General features: G+C 45.9%; 2 protein-coding genes across 2 annotated transcripts; both read right to left on the bottom strand.

Moving 5' to 3' along the window:
- Positions 1–993: 993 nt before the first annotated feature.
- atp1b3a (ATPase Na+/K+ transporting subunit beta 3a) lies at positions 994–5,085 on the bottom strand. The gene is made up of 7 exons (XM_004078637.3): positions 4,671–5,085; positions 3,559–3,687; positions 3,268–3,366; positions 2,995–3,188; positions 2,861–2,911; positions 2,431–2,517; positions 994–2,358 (listed from the first exon to the last, which is right to left on the bottom strand). Exons 1-7 carry the CDS (start codon positions 4,780–4,782, stop codon positions 2,191–2,193), a joined length of 840 nt encoding a protein of 279 aa, XP_004078685.1. The 5' UTR covers positions 4,783–5,085; the 3' UTR covers positions 994–2,190.
- Positions 5,086–10,858: 5,773 nt separating this feature from the next.
- On the bottom strand, positions 10,859–23,793 carry gk5 (glycerol kinase 5). The gene is made up of 16 exons (XM_004078636.3): positions 23,662–23,793; positions 23,501–23,594; positions 20,779–20,854; positions 20,614–20,707; positions 18,230–18,361; positions 17,998–18,073; positions 16,243–16,304; positions 16,095–16,168; positions 14,772–14,832; positions 13,360–13,486; positions 13,168–13,272; positions 12,923–13,017; positions 12,160–12,263; positions 12,037–12,096; positions 11,820–11,953; positions 10,859–11,610 (listed from the first exon to the last, which is right to left on the bottom strand). Exons 1-16 carry the CDS (start codon positions 23,785–23,787, stop codon positions 11,450–11,452), a joined length of 1,581 nt encoding a protein of 526 aa, XP_004078684.1. The 5' UTR covers positions 23,788–23,793; the 3' UTR covers positions 10,859–11,449.
- Between the last annotated feature and the right edge of the window lie 129 nt (positions 23,794–23,922).

The following is a 23,922-nucleotide window of genomic DNA, read 5'->3' as shown; positions in this document are numbered from 1 at the left end:
GTTTACCTAAAATGAGAATTACAGGCCTCTCTCATCTTTTTAAGTGGGATAATTTGCACAACTGGTGGCTGACTGAATACTTTTTTGCCCCACTGTGCTACTGTGGTTGTTGCACTTTCCTCTATTACCTTTCCACTTGTAGAAAGGTTGGTAAGCGGTGTAATACAATTTACCATTTATTTCTGAAAAGCCTTAGATAATGCATCCAGAAAGTCCAACAATAGGAGAACTTTTTTAGAACCTTCTCAGTGCAATTGTGACAGAACCAATTTACTTGGATAGTTGGAGCTGCCAGCAGTCATGACCTTCGTGTCAGAGTGAGCAACACAACCATGCTGGTTGAGGAGGAATGCTGGGTAAGGGTGCCATTCCATAGCAGTGGGTGACTGACATGGGGCGGAGCTGTTGGGTTTTTGCACCACACTAGATAGGAATCTACCAAATTTATGAATGTGAAACACATTATTGATATGCTGTTTAACATATTTGACTTTCTTGCTTTATCACTGTAATTTTTCTTCTAGTTTTAAATGTTTTCGATTAATCAGTTGACCCCAAATCCAATTCTTTGAACATCATTCCTGAAGCCGACTCCACAGTGATGTTTTAATAAAAGGCTGAGCCAATAAAAATGAAGATTGTAGCATTGATCTAAACCGATTGTTGGAGTTGCTTCAACTTTTAGACTGGATGAAATCACAGGGGAGGCTTTTCTGATTCTCCTCTGGTTTTACCAACATCATCTACATTTTTGTTGGTGTTTTTGTGTACAAATGCAAACAGAGAACTTTAAAATTGTTTTGCCTTGCGTGTTGTGCTTGTTATTTACTGGAAGAATCTCTTTCGGGAAATCTTTCTGAAATTTTTGGTGATTTTTGATGACCTAGAAACAGTGATTGATCACGCGTTAAATTCAGGGAGTCTTTGATTTCCTTTGACTGGAGGGACTTTTCAATGAAATAATGCTCACGTGACATTAAAAATGTGCTGGAATGTTTTTCCAAAATCACTTTTATTCCACATGTTGCTTCATCAGGTCTTAAGGCACCCTGAAGAGATGGTACACGTTGTTCTTTGAAATGTGGGTTCCTTCAACGACAGTGTAAACAGAGTTCTGAATAAGATCATTTCCTGTAAATCTTTGCTTAAATTATTTCTTTACAGTGCACAGACAGCATGTTTGTGACAAAAATACACTGTGAGTTAAGTAAATGTGGTAGATAGTGTTTCATATATATATATACAACGAAGAGTAATAGATTGGCAGACAATCAGATAAACAGGCTGAAGAAGAGTTAACTGACAAACAATCTTTGAGACCCAGATAAGTATACTGATCACGTAAAGATACAGTACATAGTTACAGTGAAGTTGTTGTTTTTGCAACGCCTTTTCAGCGCCTCTCCACTCTACCAGCAATTTTGACACCTCAGCCATCGACACCCAGCGTCCCGGAGGTTCATTCGCAGAAAGGTCAGTAAACGGGAAGACAGGCAGACGGACAGACTGACATGCAGACAGACAGACAGACGGCACAAGACTAGGTTGTGGCTCTGCAAGTCACAACACAAAGACCTACATATAATTCCCTAAATATGGTACAGATCACAATGTATTCATACATGGAGGGACTCTGTAATTGGCATTTCATATACAGGATACAGTGGCTATATTAGGAATGTTACTATTAAGTCTTTTCGATGAGAGAATACTCTGGAGATGTGTTGGACGTTTTCTACCTTCTCGGTTCTACTATACAGCAAGATACAAATCCTCCCGGTGATAAGACTGCAGCTCAGAGAGGCTACGAAACTGAAACCCACTCGTCCTAATGGCAGGTGGACCACAAAAGAAGGTCTAAAAAAAGGGTTTAGCGGTTTACAAGACAGCTTCCAACAGTGGCTATAATCGATCAAATCACACCAATGCTAAAAACAAAACAAAGCATACTGGATAAATAATGATGCGACGGATGAACTCAGAAAGGACGGCTCTGCTCTGGGGACCTTTGATGAGGACAGCAAGAAATCATGGAGGAAAGAAGGGACACAAAGCCACATCCCAAATCTCATTTGCTTCAAAGCCTGTGTCAAAATTCCCAAATGACACCTTTGTGACACTTTTTTCCTCAAACACGACCCCTTTGAGTAGACGTGGGCAGCCTTGTCTGGTTTCTTCCCATGCTCATCTCTACTCCACCACTTTGACCCTGAAGGTCACGCGACCCAGGAACTTGTCCCTCTCGTCGTTGTTGCGGAGGTTGGAGCCGTCGATCCGGCACTCCACGGTCAGCTCCTTGTTGTAGTCCTCCTTGGTAATCAGCAGCTTTACGGCCACCAGGGGCTGCAGGTAATTCTCCTGCAGCACAGAGCAGTGGGTCAGTCAGCTGCAGACTCACACCCACTCACCTGAGCAGGTAAACATACTTACATGGGCCTTCTTGCCATAGTAAGGGAAGAACATCTTATCGATTTGGCCGTTGTTGGGGGAGTAGTACATTTGGATTGGGTGGTCTTTCTGCAAGGACAATTACCATCTTAGCATGAACTTAGTAATGAGCATTTCCATTCAAAGTGAACTGGAACGGGTTTTCAGGAGACCCTGACACAGGACAGACAGTGAAAGGAAAGGAAATGAGCCCCTCATTGAAACACAGCATGGATTCAGTGACCTTCTCCAGATAATTCAGGTTCTTCTTACCCTAAAGACGTCAGAGACAGCATGCAAAAAGATACGAGACACACAAAGAACAAAAAAAGGAAGAAATGAAAAATGATCAACAGAAAAGAAACCTCGATGAATCTCCTGACAGAAATCAAAGACGACATCATACAAACAAGCACGAGAGGTGTGTTTTTACTTTGACTGTGCAGTTAATGTAAGGCTCTCCGTCAGGCTTCAGGCCAATGATCTGTGCAGAGACACAAACGGCTGTAAATGTACCGCTCAGTCCAGCTGAAACCCGGGGGGTGCTGGAGGGGCGGGGTGGGTTACCCTGTTCATTTTCAGGATCACACAAGGCTTTCCTTCCTGGTATCCATAGTTGGTGTCGGACAGACCAGAGCAGAAGCTCAGTAACGCCCTCCTAAAGGGACACGCCCTCCTGACCATACTTATAGGGCCGTCCTGCAGGTAGAACTCTCCTGAAATGCAGTTCTCGTTCTTCTCCTGCGCTGAGTCGTTGTACCCTGACAGGGAGATGCAAACATCCCATGAGTGAACTGGTTAAAGGCAGACTGGTGCTCATGCAATCACTACTGCACCTACTCTCAAGGAACTTCTCCAGGTGCTGGACGTACTGCGCGTACTTCAGGGGGTCCGATTTGTTAAATGAGATGTCCAGTGAATTTGGGCGAATCACCAGTCCTGGAAATGAGATGTGGAATTATGGGAGTTTGTTTGTCTGGAGCCAAAGCAGCCATCAAACATTAGTGCAGCTGTGAACATCTAGCTGGATCGATGCAGAAAGCAGAAACAACATCATGGCAGTTTCTTATTGGTGCCGGCATGAGTAATGCATGTCAGGGGGAAAGTCTGCCCGGCTTTCAGGGAGCTCACCTGGGTAGGGAACACGGTCTCTGTATTTGGGCACGTAATCATCCAGAGTGAACAGCAGGACCCACATGGTCAGGGCGAACAAGCCAGCCAAAAAACAGTAGAAAACCAGGTAGAAGAGCAGGATGAGCGCTGGAAAGACAGAGAAGAGGGATGAAGACGAGTGTTCGGACCGGTCCTTCCTCTGTCAGAGCAGCAGCGTCTAAAGTCTGGGTGAACTGTGACAGAAACCATTTTGAGCAGAGGAGGAAATTCTTTCCGCTGCTCGCCGAACCGAGGCGATTTTTGATGAGACGGCTGCACTTTCAGATCAGACTGGCGCCTGAGCTCCGAGCAGCTGCTGCATCCTTCATCCGGAGGAGAGTGGCACTTCACTAACTACGCACTCAGAACGGTTTTACCGCCATGCAGCCGGTCCAGCACTCACACCCACGAGGACAAGAAATGCTGGGATGAACCCCTCAGCCTCCTGCTGTATGCCACTCTGTCCCCTCAGCCCTCTCTTACCATATCCCACAATGCACCTGCCTGGTACACTAAAGAAAGAAGAGAGAGGGAATCCCATTTGACCTTGACAGACATGCTAATGTGGGCGGCCATGCAACTGCAGTGGAGCATCCCGCTGCATAGCAGCACAGAGGCCTGGGCAGCCGGCAGATTGCAGCAGGAGCCCCACCACGCCGGGGGACCATTACATAAATGTATGGCCCCATCATCATCCTCATCATCCTCATCGGCAGATTAGCTGAGGAATGCAGCAGCATCCTATAGGGTTAGGTAACGAGCAGCTTTGTCTGCTGCCCTGACAGGAAGCGGGCAGCAAATATCCCCTCACCTAAAGGACTCTAAACCGACCCATAGCTGCCGGATTCTGCACCCCTGCAGCAGCAGCAGCAGCAGCAGCAGCAGCAGCAGCAGCAGCAGCAGCAGGCTTCTCCTTCACACCGTCATGTAGGCCTGGGACATCTCCTCAGCGCACTCCCATTCAATCCATCCATGCAGGGAAACGGAAGCAGCCTATCTTTGTGAGAATCAGGACCCCCCCTCCCCCCGCACACACACATCTACGCACAGGGGGAAGCCTCGCGGCAGCGCCCGTGAGTGGGGGTCCTTACCCCAGCTGCTGGCCGTGCGCCCCATCAGCTCCCCGGTCCGCGGGTTGTAGATGGAGTCTTTCCAGCTGGACTTGTTCTCCTTGCTTGGCGCTTTATCCTCGGTGTTCGCCATGCTGATGGGGAGGGGGTTCGCTCCCACTACTGCTCCGTTGCTTCACAGAAATGAGGAAAACGTTAAAAAAACGAGGAAAGCGCAGCAAGACGATAATGGGATGAAGCGGAGGAACCGGCTGCTGCTGCGGCGGCGGATCGATGCTAGAGAGGGAGTGGGCGGCGCGGAGAGAGGGAGCAGGAGAGATGCTCCGGCGTAACGGAAAAACCGAGAGAGGGAGGGAGGGAGGAGGTGAGGATAGAGGAAGAATGTGTGACGTCCACAGCAGCTGATGCGAGAGCGCAGACGCGCGCAGAGAGACGCTCCAGCACGCGCAGGAATCCGACCCAGAAAAGCGGAAGGTTTCTGGTCAGAACCCGGGGGGCTTTGGGGGGCTTTGGGGGGCAGCTCTCCGGGAGCAACCAACAGCCTGATGTCCTGAATGCCCTGACTGCGTGGGAGTCGAACAGGTGAGTCACTGAACCAACAGGAATGGAGCTCAAATAACAAAACACACCAATGAAAACTATCCGTGACGGTTACTGCAGCAGTGTGACTGTAAAATAGGTCAACTCAAGTAGAAACCATCTCTATCTAATGTTCAAACAAGATTAAAAAAATGACAGAAGAAAAAAAAAATGATGAAAAAATGCATTTATGGTTGGAAACTTTAAATTAGACACATAAACTCTTATTTAAAAAAATTGTGGATAAAACTAAAACTCGGGAATTCCTACGTTTTTTAAAGACCCATTCAAAGAAAATGGTGTTTTAAATGTGTTATTGTGGTATTTTCTGATGAAGGATGATATTTATAAAGAAAATGAAGACACTGCATTTCTGAGTGTTTCTTTATTGAAATTCTAGTGAACCAGGAGCAGACCAAAAAAATGCTGTTATGAAAAACTCTCAGGTACAAACTGCAATAACCAGGGCTACGTGCTCCCTGCTCTGCTCCATTCTGATCATCCACCTGCAGACAAACAGATCCATGAACGTCTTTGTTCTCCTGGTCTGAGCTGGAATCTGGATCAGAACTGAACGGCTGGATAGATCTGATGTGGCTGCTGTTTTTGTTGCACTGCTAATGTTACGTTGGGAGTGTGAGGGGCTGTAAGCTAGAGGGAGAGAGGGTGAACAAAGGGATGATGGGAAATAAACTCATTACTCAGGTGAATTTCTCTAAAAACGACATAATCATGTATCAAACACCACTGGGAACGCTTTGAAAACAGATTAAAAGATGTCTTTGAGGTTTTTTTAAGAGTTTAAATCAGTTTTTGAATTTAAAAACTGGTGTTCATGTCTTGGAAAAGCGTTGATGAACTTGTGTCTACTAACCTTTATGTTTACTTCTTTCAGGAGTTTTCACTTTTGAAGGTCCGGTGTTGGAGGATGAATTATTGCTGTTCAGATCCTTTTCTTACACCCAAACCTCTTCTTTTCTGTTTTGATGTAACTTGAGTTCCACTATGAATTCATTTTGATTCAGTTCCTGTTGAGTTCATAGTCTGGACCCCTGGATGCAAATATGCAGCAAATCACTTTGGCTCTAAAATTACCACAATTTAGCAGTATTTCAGCAAAAATACATAAATGCATTGGAAATAAATTCAAGCATCAAGGGGTTTCCCTCTTCTTTTTCTGTGATAAAGTGAAAACAGAGTATTTCCTGTCTGCCTCCCTCCTCAATGGCATCAACATTTGTCAAAATTAGCTCCAGCATAACTCCTGCAATGGAACAGAACTGCTCTAACCTTAATAAATACATTATGTGTAGACACTCACCAACTCTGCCCTCTTTCTTCTTGACAGTTTATTTTAGTGGATGTTTAGTAATTACGACACAGAAACTCAACTGCTCAATTTGATTGGCCATTTCTGAAAACAGCCCGGTGGTGATCTGATAGTTTATTTGGATAAATGTTAAAACACGTGTGCATTTATGTGGTAGATGTACAGTGAGGCCAATAAGTATTTGAACCCCCTGTGATTTTCCAAGTTCTCCCATTTAGAAATCATGGAGGGATTTGACATTTTAGCTGCATGTCCACTTTGAGAGACATGATAAAAAATAAATAAATCTGGAAATCACATTACATGTTTTTTTTTAATGATTTGTTTATTACTGCTGCACAGATCTCCTCTAGATCAGTCAGGTTTCTGGGCTGTTGCTGAGAAACAGTCTCCCTCCAAAGGCTTTCTATTGGGTTGAGGTCTGGAGACTGGCTAGAACTCTCCAGAACTTTGATCTGCTTCTTACGGAGCCCCTCCTTGGTTCTCCTGGCTGTGTGCTTCAGGACATTGTCATGTTGGAAGACCCAGCCACGCCCCTACTCCAATAGTCTAACTGAGGGAAGGAAGTTGTTCCCCCAAATCTGGCTGTCCATGGCCCGCTTATCCTCTCCGTAACCCTAGTGCTTTCCTAGGCACTTTAACATTGGGAGTTGGGTCATCTAGACCCATTAGACAGTGCGCTGAACATTTTTTCTTCAATGATTTGTGATCTTCACTGGTGTCCATGGATTACATGAAATCTTTCCACCTTTATCCACCTTTGTCATGGTAGGGAGAACACGTCAATGTAAGGGTGGGGTCATCTAAGATAGCACAAGGGTTAAAACAGAAGTCGTCCTATCCCATGTGCAGAAAAACACCCCCCAAACTTGAGACGGGTCTGGACATGTGCTGGTTTAAGCAGGGGAACCTTCTGTGCCGCATGATTTCAAATATGATGTCAACCGTAACCTTGGAAACGGCGGTCCCAGGTCTTCCCAGGTCATTGACCAGCTCCTCCTGTGCAGTTCTAGGCTGAATCCTCCCCTTTCTTTGGATCAGAGACCCCACCAGGTGACATGTTGCATGCAACCCCAGTCTGAGGGAGATTGAAAGGACTTCATGTTTAGCTTCTTCCATTTTCTAAGAATTGCTCCAACAGTGGATGTTTTTGCACCAAGCTACTTGGCATTTGCCCCGTAGCCCTTTCCAGCCCTGTGGAGGTCTACAATGTTGTCCCTGGTGTCTTTGGACCGCTCTTTGGTCAGGACCATATCAGTGGTTGGAGTCTTACTGATTGCTTGGGGTGGACAGGTGTCTTTATGCGGGTAACCACCTCCAACAGGTGCTTCTAAGTGGAGGTGGACTAACTAGAGGCGGACGTCTTTGAGGGTCAGAATTCTAGCAGGTAGACGGGGCTCACATACTTATTTGCAGCAGTAGCATACACAAATTATTCTAAAGATCATGCAATGTGATTTCCAGATTATTTTAGATGATGTCTCTCGCGGTGGACGGCATATAAGATGAAAATGTCAGACCTCTCCATGAGTTCTAACTTACAAATAGGTATTTGTTTCCTAGAGATGCACCCTTTGCCTTGCAGTAAGAAATCCATAGTTAAAAAAAGTGACCTTTTTTTCTTAAATTCAGCAATGGATTATCAAGAATCATTGTAGAAATTGAGGAATTACTGAGTTTGTCAAATGGCTTGCATGAAATGAATCAGAAAGAGGAGGATGCATTAACCCTTGTGCTATCCTAGGCACTTTACCATTGGTAGTTGGGTCATCTAGACCCACTAGACAGTGCTCTGAACCTTTTTTCTTCAATGATTTGTGATCTTCACTGGTGTCCATGGATTACATGAAATCTTTCCACCTTTATCCACCTTTGTCATGGTAGGGAGAACACGTCAATGTAAGGGTGGGGTCATCTAAGATAGCACAAGGGTTAAGCGCCACGTAATGGAAGCTGCTGACAGACAGACAGCTGATCTCTCACAGCATCACACAAACACCGGAGCTTCCAGTCTGAACAGGCAGCCGTTAGTAACATGGATGCACTTAGCAAACATCAGCAGCCAAAAGGTTTTTCTGAACGAACAGAAACGGGGATCAGTCACTAAGAGTCAACTAAGGTTTTTTTTGTTTCGTTTTCCATCTCAGGCTGTGTCTGATTCCCACCCTAACCCCTAAATAGCGCATTTGCCATTTTCTAGTCCTGTCTGAATCTACAATTCCAAAATCCAGTCCCCAAGAGATTTCCCAGAAGTCTCTGCGAAAAACCAGTGTACATCGATGCTCACTAGATCGGCAAATATGGACTACAATGCATTGCGTCGGATCAATTTTTACCAAGAAAATGTATTTTTTTAATAAACCATCAAGGGTTTTATCTTCACAAGACAGTGGACTCATCAATAATCATCGCAAAACGCTCATATCAATTAGATTTTAACTTAGTGAAATTGATGATGTCATATCCACTTTTTAAAAATAAATAAATAGTGAGCTTGGTGTCCGAATTGCTTTTTCATTTCAGGGCACTACATAGTGCCGCACTATATAGTTTTTCAGTAGTTAGGGGTTAGGGTGGGAATTCTGACCCAACCTCCGTGTCATAAACAGGCTTCACCTTTTTTTGGAGCCGCTAGGGTTTCATTGGACCATAATTTTGGTATCTGTGGTTCATTGCTGTCCCTGTTGCCGTGACGATGGAATGTGTCAATACAGTAAATCTGTGTCGAGGCTGTCAAACATACTTTCAGCACCGACTGAGGGGAACATTTCATGTCAGTTCATGTGAACAAAGTTTCATAACGGGGTGGGGGGGTGGGGGTCCTGCTGCCACCTTCAATTTACTGAACGTTTGAACTCACATCCTGTAAAGCAGCATGCTGATAAGAGTGGGAGGCCCCACATGCAGGATCTTTTGGTGGGGGGGGTATTTCTCTGCAGGCCGGTGGGGGGGGGGGCACCCTTGTCTGAGTGAGACACAGATGAAGAGCTGGAGGAAGTGTTTGTGTTAGTGAGGGGTTATACAGAAGAGACGTAATGTATGGCGCTTTGTGACCGACACAGGCTGGGAGCGGACCCACAATCCTCCCTTTGTTTTGGGGAAACCCCTCACCCCCCACCCTGTTTTTGCTCTCAATTAGAGCCCCCCTCACCATCCCAGCACCGAGAGCTGGAGCACACACACTCCGTTTGTTCTCAGTCACTCCGTCCATAAGTTGCCATGGCAACTGTTGGTCACATCAACGGGACTCAATCTGTGGCCGCATCTGACAGTCATCGTTCCTGACCGTGCCCCAGACGCCCCCAGAGTCTAGCAGGAGGTCAGTGTCGTGCACAGCTCGCCGTGCACGCATCGGTGCACGTGAGGAGTGTGAGGCGCCATCATCCAACCTGGAGAACTGTCACAGAAACGCTTTTATTCCCACAGGTTTAGGACAAAGTGTGAATGAAGGACATGCCAGGAGGCCCCCCCCCCCTGAGGACAGCGCGGCACAGCCGTCCACTGAGGACGATTCTGGACGCGCTGCAGTCATTTGAGTCACACGGGTTCAATCGCACAAAAGTTTTCACGATGATCATGTCAGCAGGAGTTACACAAAAACTCAGATCAGGAAATGTCTTAATGTTCAACTTTCAGAATCTGCATCTCAAAAACCAACTGAATAAAAACAGCCCACTGTTGTTTTTCCACATCCAGAGAATCCAAAGGGAACATTCTAGACACTGGATGGTCACATGACTTTATTCAAAGTCTTTCCACACATTGGACTGGAATGATGGACTGATCCGTGTTAATGACGTCACATGAGTGTTGTCTGCTCTGATTGGTGGTTTCTACCTTAGAGTCAAATAAACCTACAGCACCTCAATCCAAATGGTTCGACCTTCACAGGTCGATAATCAATGGATCTCATTTTGAAAGGATTTTTAGTGGTTTAGGTCGATTCTGCCTCAGACAAATAGATCTGGTTGGATAAATCGATGAATCGTCTCACCCCTAACATTAATCTATAGCCTCTTGTTCAGAAGATGTGAGCACCATCAACACCAACCAACACAGCACGAGGCTGGAGCCCCCCCAAGAAAAAAACAGGAGGTTTAGAAAGAGTTAAAAAGAAAGTAAAACCACCTTCAAAAATTTGGAATAATGAAAAAAAAAAAGAAAACGGAAGTGAAGGTGTTTAGTGCAGTTTGGTCTCTACCGGCTGTGGCTTATGCTTTCCAATAGTTATTTTCATCCTGTTTTTTTTTTAACTTCTCCTGTCCATCAGCTGGGCAAACAGATGAGAGCTGAAGGCCTCTTTTGTTGGACACATTTTACTTTAACAACAGGGATTATGAATCTTCTGACAAACCAGAGGTATGTCTGTTGTGTTGGACCGGACGGAAAAGGAAAGGAGGGAAGAAGAGAGAAGGATGTTAGAAAGGGGGGGCATGAAGCAGCATAAAGCAACAAGTTTCTGGGTGGTTATACTCATTACAGTGAGGTTCAGATGTAATACAGGTCTATAAGGGCAGGGCCTGTCCACACACACACTCAAATGTTATAAACATACCTGTTGGCTCCAAAAAATGTTCACATGTCAACATGTACACAATACAAATATCGTTCACACACCCTTACCTATGCATTCAGACCAACTAGTTTCATTCAATCACGCAAACTATTAGTGCCAAGGTGAGCTCACACCTGTGCTCAAGTGAGTGTTTATGTTTTTATTCTATAATGGATGATGGAATGTAAGAGACGGAGCAGCCGCACAGGCCGAAGCACCGCACTGCTCTTCTTCCTGGAGGGAGCATTCCCGCCGACGTTCAGACGTCTTCCTCCACGGCCGTCTCTGGAGCTGTTCTCAGTCTCGCTTCCTCGCCGTTCCTCCATGTGTCTGTCGTCAGGACTTGTACCAGTTCATGGAGCGCTGCAGAGCCCTCTCCCAGCGCTGGAGGACGGGGGCGTACTCCCCCTGTGGACCCCCCATGGCTGCTCCTCGTGGAAGGAACACCTCACCTGTGCTCTGCAGCTTCCTCAGCTCATCGCGTGTCCTCCAGAAACCTGCAGACAGATCCAGACTTCAGGATCCAGATGAGCGGTGCTTCCTATCAAAGAAGCTTCTGGCAGATGAACAGAAATAGCACATTCGATCTAAACTTGAAACAAAAGCTGCCAGAGCTAAGGATATTTAAAGAAGAGACGGAAACTTTGCTGCTTCTCATCTTCAGTTGTGCTACTTTGAATGCGTCCTCAGTCTGCCGCCGGCGTACCTGTTCCAAGTCCGGCCACCAGAGCAGCTCCTAGACAGGACATCTCTCTGTGCTGCAGTCTGACCAGCTTCCTGCCAAATAGGTCTGCAGTCAGCTGCATGACGAAATCGTTGGAGGAAACGCCGCCGTCCACCCTGAGACACGCAGGGAGAAGCGTAGGTTCAGTAACGTCCGCCACGATGAGAGCCGGCACACGGCGAGGAGGCCGAGAACTCACCTGATGTTGGTGATGGGAATGTTGGTCTCTCGCAGCATCGTCTCATACAGCTGCTTATTCCTGCAGGAATGAACGTCAGATTAAACCCGCAGGGAGAGAAATCCTGACGCCAGCACGACTCACCTGAAGGCGACAGACTCCAGAATGGCCCGGATCAGATGGCTCTTGGTGGAAGAGGGTCTGAGGCCCATCAAGGAGGCACAAGCTTTGGGATCATTCAGAGGAGCCTAAAGCAGATGCACTCGTGTCAGACTGACGACCGTCTGATGAGATGCTCCCCGGTCTGTTAGTGACCTTTTTTTCAGTCATAATTTAAGGTCATTTAGGGCAGAAAACGTCACTTTTAATTCAATATGCAATATTAAAAAATGAAATTTCAATACATGGTTTGCCTTTGATTCATTTTAAAGCCGATCTATAGCATTTTAAATTTCCGTTAGCATGAGAATCTGACAGTTTGCATTTCATTTGAATTCTGACAGCACCGTATTTTACAATGTTAGAGATTTTAAGGAACTTTACAATGAATTTAGGGCAAACCAAGCATTGAAATGTCACTTTTTTAATATAGAATTCTAAATTACAAAATGTATTTTCACGTTCTAAACCTTCATTTCAAATTGAATTGCCTATTTTTGAGAATTGCATATTACTATGTATTATGACGCATAAAAACGTCCACAGTCTGAGTTCTGCAAAAAAGGGGTTCTGGGATCACATCTTTGCACAAAACTTTCAGGAGGAAGACTTACACAGGCCGCTTCAGAGCCGGGACAGCAGGAAAACACAAAACAGACAACAGCGTTACCGAGCGTGGAGCCGATGCTGCCCACATCATGTCCTGACGTTTAGCACCGGCATCCTACCCAGGAGAAGCTGCACTGACCTGCAGGCCGCTGAAAGACGGGACAAAGCACACCCCGTCCGAGTCGGGCACGCTGTAAGCCATGGAGCTGGTCTGGCTGACGTCCGAGAAGAGCTCTGCAACCACACAGGCGTCTCACACAAAAACCACAGAGAGCTCTGCCATCTCCAGGCTTCTGCTCAGCTACTGGTTGAACTGGAAAAGCCTGAGAGCCCAGAAACAGAGCGGCGACCACAGAGCGGCGACCACAGAAGCTCGATGCTCACCTAGCTCCTGCGCCCATCTGATGGCGGTGCCTGTGTCGGCTGCATTTCCCTCCGCCAGGTACACCACCTCTGAGCCGATCTTCCACCCCACGACAGGATACAGACCTGCAGGGAGGCGGAGCTGCGGTCATCCTGTAGGAAAGATGGATGCAGGTGTGTGTGTGTGCACGTGTGCGTGCACGGCTCTGTCACCTGCCACTGATGTATGGGGCTTGCTGCCGGTGTTGATGTCCATGAAGGTTCCCGTTCCCATGGTGATCTTGACATCCCCAACGTTGAAGCAGCACTCTCCAAACATGGCCGCCTGCTGGTCCGCCATCTAGAAACGGGATGAAAACCACATTGTGATGCTGAGAGACAGATGGAGGCAGACAGTTTTTGGTTCTTAGGAACATGAAAAATCAACTGTTTCATACTTGAATCTTTGGTAAAGATTTTTAGCATTTTAAAGCTTTTTAAAGTTATTTCATTCCTTGTTTGTATGTCTGTATGACAGGTTATGAGGGAAAAAGTGACATTTATTTTAAAAAAAAACTTTGTTTAATTTATTTAGAGAAATATTTTAATTTGATTTATGCAAATAGAAGTTTTTCATAAAGGATTTTTTGAACATTTATATATTTTTAAGAATCTTTTGTCCTTCATGGAAATGTTTTTCTATCAAAGACCTCTCTTCATTTTTACAATATTTTTCTTGTCTTTAAATGGTGTTTTTGGGTGGGGGGGGTCAGCAACCACTTGAATGCACATTTGCCTTCCATGCACGCCACTGTTCACACAAACACAGAAAGCGCTCAGATACGGTCTGAGGTGTGGACCAATGCACCCGTTCAGTCACACGTGTCTTTCCTTCTGCGGGTTTGCAGATCCAGTCTCAGCTGAGCTTTTCTGCCCTTAGCTCCGCCCCTCGCCGTCTCCAGTGACCTTCCACATCTGTGTCGTCAGATGGATCCACTTGATCACCTACAGCCCACAAATGCCTCTCTTCTTCCACAGCATCCTGATCTAACCGTTTGTTTGAGTCGACTGCTCTCTACTCTCACACACTCTGTTCTGGGCTTTTTCGGCTGAAGGAGGCGGGGCTAAAATCCCTCAGTCCCCTCTGGGCCGAGTCCAGACGAGACACTCCGTCCTCTTTTAACGGATCTGGAGTGAATCAAACTGAAGCAGACTTTAAATTGGAACAAAGGTTAAATGACGCACACGCATGCATACATGGACACACACACTCATGCACACAACTCTCAACCATTTTGTCTGGTTCTTCCTGCTTTCTGCAGAACTTTGACACAAACCAGGTTTGGATTTGGCCTTTAAGAAATAAAAAGAATGAAACCGAGTTGTTTTTTCAGTTTGTACATGAGGCCATTCTGCTTTTTCATTATTATGTAGTCAGCATGAGTCAGACTGGGAAAAAATGATGATATATGTAAAAAAAAAAAACAATTGAAACACACAGAGAAAGTTTGATTTTCCAATCATTCTTGTGGATCTGTTGGGACTTTTGGACATCCTGATTGGAAAACTGTGTCCTGACGATAACATCAGCAGGGTTTAAATTGCATAGTCATGCAGGTGATGGAGCGTCTAATGCAGAGACTCACCACAGACATGATGGGAATGGGCTCTCCGAAGATGGACGGGTCGATGGAGCCAAAGTTATGACTAATGCATCAGAAGACACACACACATTATCTCCCAGCATGCATCAGGTCTCTAGTCTGAAGAACAACCTTTAGGGTTTCTCTGAAAGAAAGATCAACACTACAGCAGACGGAAGGACAACAGTTTTAGTGTGAAAGATAAAACATTTGACAGTCATTTCTAAACTGTCTTGCATCAGAATAACTACTTTAACAAGATGTATTTTTGCGGTTTGATCCTCTCTCATTCTTCCCTTGTTGCTTATTAAAAAAAAACGCTTCTTCATTTGGACGGTTGATGTTACAGATTCCCCGCAGTAGGACGGTCACATGGAGCTGGAGCGTTACAGAAAAGCATCCTGAGTGAGTCTGGCTGTCCAGCTGAGATGGACTTCCACTTCTCACCACCAGAGGTCAGTAGCTCACACATCCGCAAAGAGGAGCACAGCTAGGATGTTTCAGAGCCTCTCAAGGTGTTTCCGAATGTTTAGGCCTGTTTCATAGCGTCTCGGGTTGTTTTGGGATGCTTCAAGTGGTTTAAGATTGTTTAGGCAGTTTGGGATGTTTTGGCATTTTTGATGCTGTTTAGGGATATTCCAGATTGATTCTGGCTGATTTAGAGCGTTTTGGGATGCTTTAGGATCTTTACGATTGTTGTTAGGCTGTTTTTAGGATACTTCAGGAGAACTTCAGGCTGATTCACAATCCCTCAGGATGCTTCATTCTCAGGCCTGGACTTCCCACTGTAAATCATCTCGTCCCCCTGATATTAGCCTGATAGCTTTAGTGCATGTCGAGCCCGACAGTTTTTAGGAGGGAAAAGGAGTTCTTGATGTCAGTCTGTGCTTCTCTGTCCTCATGAAAACAGCTGAAGTCCAGTTTTTAAAGAGCAAGTCCATCCGTCCAAACTCAGTCGCTGATAAGCAGCAAAACAAACTCATGATCAGCTGTAGAAACAAACGGAGAACGTCAGGACCGACGCACGGACCAGCCGGGTTCAGGAGTCCAGATTCACTGATACAAAGTTTAGAAAAATAAACTTTGACTCCGTTTAGTTAAGTCAAAGTTTAAGGGAATAAGACAGGAGGTGCAGGAGGAGGCGGGGTGCAGAGGAAAAGCTGCATGTTGACACTCATGCTCCCCATTGTGCATCCTCACTGTCTGAGGAGCTTTAAGTCTTTTTCTAGACTTTATCTGCACCTCTGGACCCAGCCGCAGGGCTGCTGGGCTGTTAACCCCATGGACTCTTCTCCAAATATTTACCTGTTCATAAATGATCCTCACCTGGTGTTTTGTACTGTGGGGAAAATGGAGAGCGGCAGGGACACGAGAGAGCAGAGAAAACCACTCCAACACATCTGAGAGACGAGAATGGATTCAGAAAGGAAACAGGCAGGAAACAGGAAAAGCTCACAGTGGAGCTGCAGCAAACCTGGTAGGAGTCAAAAATCCCAGTGGAGCTGGCATTGGAGTAATCAGTGGCATGGACACGGCCTGGGGGAGGGAGGGGGGCATCGTTAGTGTGATGGCAAACAGAGGAAAAAGCCCCATGAAGGCAGTTTGTGTCCCTCCTGCAGAGCAGCAGCATTCCTGAACAATAGCAGCAAATCAGTGATGCAAGAGAGACAAAGAGAGCTCTGTCCAAGCTGCTCGCACGCACGTACGCACACCACACACACAGGTACGTACGCACATACGCATACCACACGCATGCACACCACACCACACACACACAGATACGTACACACGAATGCACGCACATACCACACCACACGCACACAGGTATGTACACACGCTGGCACACACACACATCACACGCACACACACACGGACACAGGTACGTACGCACGCACGCAGATCACACGTACACACACACACATCACACGCACGACACGCACACACACACACACACACACGCACACACACACGGACACGCACACACACACAGGTACGTACTCACGAACGCACGCACATACCACACCACACGCACACAGGTATGTACACACGCTGGCACACACACACACGGACACAGGTACGTACGCACGCACGCAGATCACACGTACACACACACACATCACACGCACCACACGCACACACACACGCACACACACACGGACACGCACACACACACAGGTACGTACTCACGAACGCACGCACATACCACACCACACGCACACAGGTATGTACACACGCTGGCACACACACACATCACACGCACACACACACGGACACAGGTACGTACGCACGCACGCAGATCACACGTACACACACACACACATCACACGCACACACACACACACACACACACACACGGACACAGGTACGTACGCACGCACGCAGACCACACGTACACACACACACATCACACGCACCACACGCACCCACACACAGGTACGTACTCACGCATGCAGACCACGGGTACACACACGCACATCACACACACACGCACACCACATCACACACAGGCACCACACAAACACACACACATACACCACACACAAACGCGCGCACACACACAAACACACACACACACATACACCACACACAAACGCGCGCACACACACACACACAAACACACACCACATGCATGCACTGAAAAACCTTTCAAGTACTCTGTAAAGAACTTTACACCTCATTTTGGTTTATTAATGAACAGGATTCAGGTTTATTATTAGTTAGTCTATTAAAAGGTCTTTTTTTTAGGAAATGTATCTTAAGTATAGAAAACTTGTTTTACAGGCGGATTAACTTGTTTGCAAAATTCACTAAATGAAACGAAAAACAATGAAAATGGTACAGGAACGGGTGTGTTTTTAAAATATGGTACCATTTTCTTAAAAAGCATGAATGAAACGACGATGTTAGGCTTTTGAATCATTGACTGTGATAAAGAAGGGTGGATTTTCCTGCAGGTCTCACCTCTGTGGCTTTTGGAGAAGGAAGGACATTGTTTTTGGACCGTTTTTGGTAAAAACTTGAAAAATCTCTTCTCCTTCTTTCTCTCAAAGAGCCACACATGACTGCAGGTAAACAGGCGGCGGAGGAAGAGGACAGAAATGATCTATATCTCCGATATGTGATGAAAAACAAAAGTCTATTTCACCTCTATTTGGTGACATTCTGCCTGGTATTGTGTTCCTTCTGATCATAAACTGGAGGTCAGAGTTGCTCTGGCCTGTTTTCTCACCTTTAGTGAGTTTGTAGAGCAGCCAGGTGTCTATAGTCCCAAAGCAGCAGGTGCCTTCATCACACGCTCGACGCACCTGCAGAAAGGCCGAGAAGCAAACAAGGTTTCATCCGATCAGTTCTGAGCCGGAGCTTCTGAAAACAGAACATGACGGAGTTTTTCATGAGGCCGTCCTGCTCAGGAGGAGTCGGTTGCGGTCCGACAGGTTGCTGGTTGAGCTCCCATCATTCACCTGTGCGCAGCGCTGCAGAACCCAGAGCAACCGCATGGTGACGTGCTGGGGGGAAAACACGATCAGACTCGCCGCCAGGTAGCGCTTCTGCTGAGTCAGGAAATACGCCACCTTCATCAGACCATGGATGACCTGCAAGGGCCAGAAACCCGTTAGACGTTTCTGGAAGAAAACTGCTGTTGAATCCCAAACAAAGGATTTTCTACGGACTGTAACCCTTTGGTGAACCTCAATAGTGGATTAAAGTCCAGCCGCTTTTCTGAAGGAAAAGGGAACTGGATCAAACTGTGAATGGAAGTGAAATGTGACCTGAGCAGCCTAAACAACAGCCCTGCTTGGGCTTCAAAACCTGGGCCTGTGTCTTTTGGAATCATTTTTAAGATTTTACTGCTGGCTTTTAAATGTTTGAACGGTCTGGCAGCTCAGTATCTTTCTGAGCTTTTACATGTTTATTGTCCGTGTCCAGTCCTAAGATCTGAAGATTCAATTCAATTTGATTTCAATAGCCCAATATTTACAACACCAGTCGTCTCAATGGGCTTCATGCCGGTAACTGTAATAAACATGAATCATAAAAAATATCAAGTCATAAAATTCAACAGGTAATGACTAAACTAAACTAAACTAAACTAAACTGGGCATCCCTGCCTTTTGAACCCCCTCCTCTGTAAGGAAAAGCTCCTTAAAAATACGGATTCTGGAAAAAAACCCAGAAGAAACTTCAGGGGTTTCCACATGAAGGAGGGATGTTTTATCGTTATTGTTTCTTTATTGTGTCATATTGTTTGTGATTGTATTTGATTTTATGTTAAGCACTTTGGTTGCCTCTGCTTTTGTAAGTGCTGTAAAAATAATAACTTGATTGATGGATTGATTGATTAAAACCATCACAGGTCAGCTCTGGTTCTGGTTCTGTTGGCCTCGTTGCTTTTACTTCCTGTGGATCTGCTCTCCTTAAGTTGGAACGCGACTGAGGACGACAACGTTTTCCTCTTGAGCTTCCTTTCTTCTGGCACGACCCAACCAGGACAGTTCAAGGCCAGCGGGAGCCTTTCTGACCTCACTGACCAGCAGGCAAAGTTCTGGACCGTCTGTGAAGGCCTCACAGACAGCCATGGCGTTCCACAGCCGCAACTGGAGGAGGAGCCAGTTTCTCCTTGTTCTCCCCCGTTGGACCAGGGCGAGGGAACATGCAGGTACAGCTGCCCATCAAGGGGTCTAGCACCTAATCCAACCTTTGATGCTGACGGACAGGAGGGACACATTCCTACTCTTTAGTATCACGCGTCTGTGGATTCAAACCCACAACCTCCCAGTCTCAGGGCAGACACTGCCATTGAGCTGGTTCTTCATCCCCTGGCATGGAGATGGTGATGTTAAACAGAGGGCAGATAACAGTATTGATCCTGAAACAACCACGATGATTCTGTAGGGAATCCTTGTCAAATTTGCCCGTTTGGGCATTTGAAAATGTGAAAAGATGGCAGCCATTTCTCCACAAGGCCACGGAAATGGCCTTCCAAAGACATCTTTGTCATAGAAATACACCTACTTGGTCCATTTGAGAGATCTTAGTGTCTAATTATATGTTCCTTCACATGTCGAATATCTTTTCTAGTTTTGAAAATGTAACATTAATTTGGTTTCTCATGTTTGTTGTTTTTTATGCATCTGAATTTCCATCCAGCAGCTGTAATTCCTTCTCTTAACACACTTTTTATTTAACACTGGACTACTTCCATGACACACATGGACTGTGTGCTCCTCTCACCTACTTAAGCTGTGAGCTAATGGGGGGGTGGGGGTGTAGGTGACTGCTAAAACAAATGTACTACCTGTATTACAACCCAAACCCAAACACAAACCGTAACTTCTGTAAGTGATGCTTTAAAATCACCAGCAACCAGTACAAAAAGCTGTTCATACAGCCAAAATACAGGAAAAATGTTAATTTATTAGTAAAAACATACATTAACATTTAGTTTAGGGTGATAAAGCTAGAAAAGTTCAACTCAACATGCCAAAAAGCAGTGGCTAGACACCCAGATCCCTCAAAATGACCAAATAGATGCATTTCTATGAACGACTTGGCTTCAAAAGTTCATTCTGGTGGCCATCTTGATAAATGACCCCCATCTTGGATTTTTAAATGGCCAGTCGGGCAGATTTGACAAGTGTCCTATAGAAAATTGCTATGCCAAATGTGATGCTTGTATCCCTTTTTTGCATAGTTCCTATGAATATTTGATGTTATCAGCCTCACTAAAGGTGCTGCTGTACACAGAAGCTGACCTGAACGACCACGAGGCAGGACTTTGTCCAGACTCTCAACCGCATTCCTTTGAAAATGTGCAGAAGTGCACGATGATGCTGGGCTGACTCACTTTCATGGTGCAGGATGCATTCCAGGACCTCACCAGGTCTGCAGCTCTTTGGTCCTGCCAGCTGATAAAGTTATGAAAAGGAACCCCCGTTTTCCTGTTAAAGGGGTAGAAATGAGCAAAAACCCAGAGCAGGAACCTGCAGCATGGAGCGTCTGCAGCATTTACCTGTCCCAGGTGGTGAAGGTCGCTCTCTGGGTGGACATGCCAAGAGCTTCAACCTGGTGCATCCGTATGCCTGCATCTGGAACGCAAAGACCGAAATGGTTTGGTCAGAACGCCAAAGAGGAAAGCTGGGGATACGCAGCATCAAGAGACTCCTCCCACTTAACCCCAGGGCTCGTTCCAAACGTGCCGACTGGTCAGATCAGTTCACCGATGTTCACCAGTGTCTGCCTGATGAGGGACTCTGGACTTTTAAAGTATGTTCTTTTTAAACTAAATTGAAACATTTGTGGGATGTGAATTCTTTATGAAAGATGCTGTTATGATGCTTTTTCCCCCAGTAATTTGTTACTTTGTTGTTTGTCAATAAAGTTTCAAAACAGGGCCTTCATTTTTAAAGTTGAGGGCAGTTATTCTAAGTGAAGAACTGCTGTCAGGCCTGGGGGTCAAACCCCCAACCCACAGTTTTGCAGACAGCTGCTGGACCAAAGGGGAATCATGCAGAACCAACACCCAACCGGGTCCGTTTGGACCCGATTACTGGACACGCCAATCAAATGCCTCAAATTCTGATCAGCTTTGATTTGAAACATCAAATGAATTCCTCCAATTCTAACAACAGTAAATAAAAAAGTGATCTTACCCACAGTTTGAACTTTCTGTTGGGAAGTCGGTCTATTATTATTTTTTACAAGCTTGAGTTTGCAACAAACCACCAAGTGGTTACAGGTTTTTTTGTTTTGCATCCGTTTTTACTTTTGGTTTAAACCAGCCTCAGGGAGGAAGTGAAGATGTTGGCCACCCAACGTAACCGCAGCAATGACATGAATGTCGTTACAACCATTCACTGTTAATGAGAACTGGACTGAGTGACTCCTCCCCCTGGCGTTCCAAACAGGAAGTGGCTCCAAGAAGTCAAAATCCCAGAGACTCTACAGAGAAATAAACAGCTGTTGGTCACTCATTCTATTGGTCAGAGGAACCGTTCTGGATCTGATACCTTTTTAACATCTTCTGGATAATCCTCTTTTATTCATATAACGTGATAAACGGACCAATCAGATGCCGTCTCACGTTAAGCATTCAAAACGTTTGACTGACAGCTCCTCCTGGAGTCTGGGTAGAGGTGTGGACTTCCAACAAGCTCTCTCCTGATTGGTGAGAGTGCTTCGCCTCTGTAAATCACCTTTACCTTTGGTTTGGAGTTCCCTCTGGCTCCCCTAACAAAACAAATGGACGTAGGAATGGGAATGCACAGACCCTGTAAATGTATACACATTCAGGGCGTGCTGCTCCTCGCCAGAGGCTCTGCTGCCGCCGCCTTCTCCCAGGCTTTGGCGCAGCAGACACCAGCAGCAGGTTGGGAAACAGGAGCACGCATGAAGTTCAGCCGCCGGGATCACGGTCGCTCCACTTTCACCGAGCCAACAAATGCTGCTGGCAGTGCTGCAGCATTCTTGGTGGCCTAATGACTTGTAAAACTTGTGAATTTTCATTTATTTAAAAATAACAACCGTCTCTGAGCTAATAGCATTGACTGTAAAAGAATAGCTAACGGCTAAAGCTGCTGCAACAGCGACACGTTTACATGCAAAAGTCAAATCTATTTAACAAAAATATAAAAAGAACTTTAGAGTTTTTTAAACTGTTACATTTCAGTAACTTCAAGAACATTGGCTGGTTCCCCTTTTCCTGTCAGACCTGCTAGTTTGGATCCTTTTGACATTTGTTTCAAATACATTTGTTCTTCTTTCTTTAGTCGTGTTTCTTTCAGATTTGCTGAGATGTTTCTTGATGTTTTCCTTTTTTTTCCACTCACATCCAAGAATCGACTTCTCTTTGTCAAAGCTACAAGGGATTTTGTCAACTCTGTTCATTGATTACTGCACATCAGAATTCCTATTTGCAAACACTGACAACGTTACCAAGACCTTCAGAAAACCAGGTTTCTTGGTTAGTCAGACAACAAGATTTAATTAAAAGCCTGGAGCAGATACATCAGTTCTCTCCTCCTCTGACGTGTTTCCCTTTTTTGGCAAATCAAGCAGATGCCAAACCTTCTTTTCCTCTTTTCACTCTAACCTTACAGAGACTTGAGTTCCTCTGAGCAAGGCTGCTATTTAACTGACCCCAAAACATGAATAGAAAAATCTTTGATAGTGTTTGATGGTTTCTGTTCCGCTTCAAACCCAGATCAGAAATGTTTACGGAAACGCAAACATTTAACGTCTTTTACGTTCATTGGTTAGCCTCTTCTCTTTATTGTTTCATGTCTTTCCAGATAAAAAGGACATGTGGAGATGGACCAGATCTGGAGACAGACACTGGGAGGGTTACCTGCACCAAAGAGGCCAAATGCTAACCATCTTCCTCCTCAAGTCATCTCTGAGAAACTATCAATCTTGTTTGTGTATCAAATGTAGAGGATTAGGAAAACTGGGTTGAAATGTGGATTTCTGCAGGAAAATCAGATTTAGTAGAGAGAAGCAGCTGGATGAGAAAATTTTCCTCTGAAAGGTTGGTAGTTTGGTTCCTAGTGCCGCTGTGCTTCAGAGACCTGGGCTCTGCAGGAGATCAGGGCTCTGCAGGAGATCAGGGGTCTCCACACCTTCTGCCACACTCTGACATGCTGATGCTCTCGGGAAGAGCTCACATCTCTGAAGAACAGCTTCAGGTTGTGAAGTTACAGCAGATGCATGCACGGTCTCCCACGGTCACGGTGTACCTGTCACGGCTCCTCTGACCACAGAGATGAAACTCTTCCACAGAGCCTCTGGGTCCACCTCCACGTGTCCTTCCTCCGGAAACAGAGGGACAACCTGGAGGACGAATGGAGACCATGACCAGATGTTTACGAGCCGCGCAAGGTGTCCGTGAACGCCTCACCTTCTCCGAGCAGGACCCGCGGATCTTGGCTTCCTTGTCGTAAACGTGACACCTGATGGAAGTCGTTCCAACGTCCACCGACAGGACGAACCTTTCGTTTCTGAAGCCGTTCCTGCGGCTCCCCATGACGCGTCTCCTTCAGGCAGATCCCGCGCGGTTCATGGTCGCTCCGCCTCGAGTCGGTCGGAGGACTTTAGGCTGCTGACACGGCGGCTCGACCCTTGGACCGCGTTTCCCCGAACCTCCCGATCGGCTTTAGGT

Source organism: Oryzias latipes, chromosome 17 (assembly GCF_053564925.1).
Source record: "Oryzias latipes strain Hd-rR chromosome 17, Olatipes_Hd-rR_3.1".
In the NCBI taxonomy this organism is placed as follows: Eukaryota; Metazoa; Chordata; class Actinopteri; order Beloniformes; family Adrianichthyidae; genus Oryzias; species Oryzias latipes.
The sequence above is the reverse complement of the archived record's forward strand: the minus strand, read 5'-3'. Positions and strand labels throughout refer to the sequence as shown.